At 35.9% G+C, this 2847-nt stretch overlaps 1 protein-coding gene across 1 annotated transcript; it reads right to left on the reverse strand.

Moving 5' to 3' along the window:
• Window positions 1-1183: 1183 nt before the first annotated feature.
• On the reverse strand, window positions 1184-2595 carry LOC107768560 (uncharacterized). The gene has a single exon (XM_016587684.2). The coding sequence runs from the start codon at window positions 2532-2534 to the stop codon at window positions 1617-1619; it is 918 nt and encodes a 305-aa protein (XP_016443170.1). The 5' UTR covers window positions 2535-2595; the 3' UTR covers window positions 1184-1616.
• Window positions 2596-2847: the final 252 nt, after the last annotated feature.

The raw sequence follows: 2847 nt of genomic DNA on the forward strand, positions 1-2847 counted from the left end.
ATTGTCGTATTCTACTGTCTAAATTTAGAAATCCACTTGTCCAATCTGTCCTTAATTATTTGGCAAAAAATAAAATAAAGAAAATTATTAAAGGATAGGTAGTTGCTAAAATTGATATATATATATATATATATATATATATATATATATATATATACTTCTTCCATTTTTAAAAGAATGAACTTGTTTTTTTTTATCGTTAGTCATGCATTAAAAAAATAAAAAGATGCTCAAATAATACTGCCACGTCAACCTCATCATCTTCTTTAAGGGGCATATCTGCCCCCCTAGATAAAATAATTTATCCATTGACCCATCAATCTATTACATACTCCAAAATATTTCACAGTCATAGTCGTTACGACAAAAAATGATCGTTGGATCTATCCTACTTCACCATCTAACGGCCCTAAGATCGTTTTTTTATCACATCAATGGAGGGGAGAGAAAAAGGAGATAAAAAAGAAAATGATATGCTACTACCTCCACTTTAATGTAAATGACAGGAGCTGACCAAATAAGCTCGTCTTCAACCCCGGTTTTAATATGGTTAATGTTGCGTAAGATTGGCAAACAGGCGAGTCGAATCGGACGTGAGACGAATAAAAAAAAATAATGCGAAAAGAGATAAATTATATGATTCGAATTTAATACGGATAAAAATAGGTTAACCAATGGATAATATATATATTCATATTATTCATGATTTCTTGAATATGATTATTTTGGAAAAATTTCTAGTCTTCCAAACTCGAGAAAACCAACTAATTATTCATTTTCTAAGTAGATAATATGATTTTTATCTATATTTGATCCGTTTTTAAACAGTTCATTATCCAACTTATTTTATAATGAATAATATGAGTGGATAGCTGTTTTATTTTTATTTATTTTTCGACCACTAATGCTATCTATGCTACTAATAGAATTTGAATTCTTAACCTCAACTATGAAAGATAGAGAATTTATCAAGTAAAATAGCTCTTAAGTCTCAACCTCGAGCTTAATAATATCGTTAGTCAAATAATAATATGTTGAGTATAATCTCAGGGTTTGAAAGGAATAATTATAAGCAAACTTTATTACTATCTTGTGCAAATAAATAAATAATTTTGGATAGTACAAATAAAAAAATTATTTTCGATAAACTTTCCTACAACCATAAACACAATAATTTAGAACCTTAATAATATCGTTAGTCATGCATTAAAAAAATAAAAAGATGCTCAAATAATACTGCCACGTCAACCTCATCAAATATCTTCTTTTGTGTGGCGTATACCTAACATCCTTAGATAAATTAATTTATTCCTTGGGACCATCAATCCATTAGATAATATTCCACTATCATAGTTATTACAAAAGTCAAAAAAAGTTATGACCATTGATCAATCTTACTCCACCAATCAGACGGTCCTTAGATCATGAGCTGTTAGCACGTGGATCTTTTGCTAAATAAACAAAACAATAGCACACAATGGGCATTTGCCGCGTTACACAATGTGGATAATCATTTTATCTCTTTCACATGGTAACAAAACGACAACGTTTTGTTCAACACTAAACGACAACTCTAAAAAGAAATGCTAAATATACTTATTAAATTAATTTTGTCATCATCTAGTCTGGGTAACCGCCGGAAACCAGAGCCCGCCGTTGACGGAAGCGGAGTCGAAGCCGACAGACCGGCACTTCACGGCGTATGCCTGCTTCAATGGAGGCAACAGCGCCGGAGTGTTCGCCGACGGGATTAGATTCGCCGTCCGTTTGTACGGACCGAGATATTTGTTCTGCATGAAACGGTGTTTCCTCCACGGCGGAAGATGTAATCCTCTGCTCTTCAACGATCGCCTTGCGGCGTCGCTCATCGTCCTCAATATATGCTTCAATTCCTCGCTTTTTCCGACGAAAACCTTCGGCAGCGACTGAGATAACCGCTCGTAGAAGTTCGTCGGCCTCGCGATCTCGAACTCCACCGCGAAGTCCAAATCGACGAAGTAACGAGTTTGCCGGTTGACAGAATCCGATCGGAGTACGTCAATGTACTCGTAGCTTCCGGCAGTAAGTCCGCCGGAACTCTCCCATTTAGCTTTACATATAGCAGCATTATAACCTAAATCTCTCAAATACATCATCACACTCCTCCGAAATAGCAAAACATTCGATTTCGAACACGAGAACATTTCCAGTGCTTTGTAAACGTGAGAGCACAGCATGTTCCTAAACGAATCCGTATCGCTCTGAAAAATCACCGGCGGCAAGTTTTCATCAAAAACAACTGATTCACGCACGGACTCGTCGGAGTCGGAGTCATTTTCCGGCCACTGATTTAAAACCACATCATCAGGGAAGCCAAAAATGAGATCGGAGAAGCTAGGGGAAACTGAAGCGGAGTCGTAATCAGTGTCGGCGCTGTGTTCGCTGCCGCTGCTGAGGTAACCGAGTTCCCGGAGATTGCAGCCGCCGACGATTCGGGCCTTCACTTTGTCGTCTAACGGGTCAGTGACTCTCTTCATTTTGTTAGTTCTAGACATTTTGTTCTTCAAATTTTGGTAAGAAAAAAAATTAATGTTGTTTTAATTTGAGAAAAAAGATGATTGGGCTTTGTGTTATATATAGGGGAGAAGTTGGGGGGTGGTGGGTAGGGGGTTAAGACATAAAGATAGGAACTCAATAGCGAATATTCGAAAGAAGCTGCTCCCTCCGAAAAAGTATGATTTACTATTTTTATCTATGGAGCCAAATAGATTTTGCTTTATTTATATAATTTTCGATAAATTTTGAAATATTTTTAGATATATCAATGTGATTTATAGTAGTTACTTATTTTATACAAAAAAAAATATC

Source organism: Nicotiana tabacum, chromosome 3 (assembly GCF_000715075.1).
Source record: "Nicotiana tabacum cultivar K326 chromosome 3, ASM71507v2, whole genome shotgun sequence".
NCBI classification, from domain to species: domain Eukaryota; kingdom Viridiplantae; phylum Streptophyta; class Magnoliopsida; order Solanales; family Solanaceae; genus Nicotiana; species Nicotiana tabacum.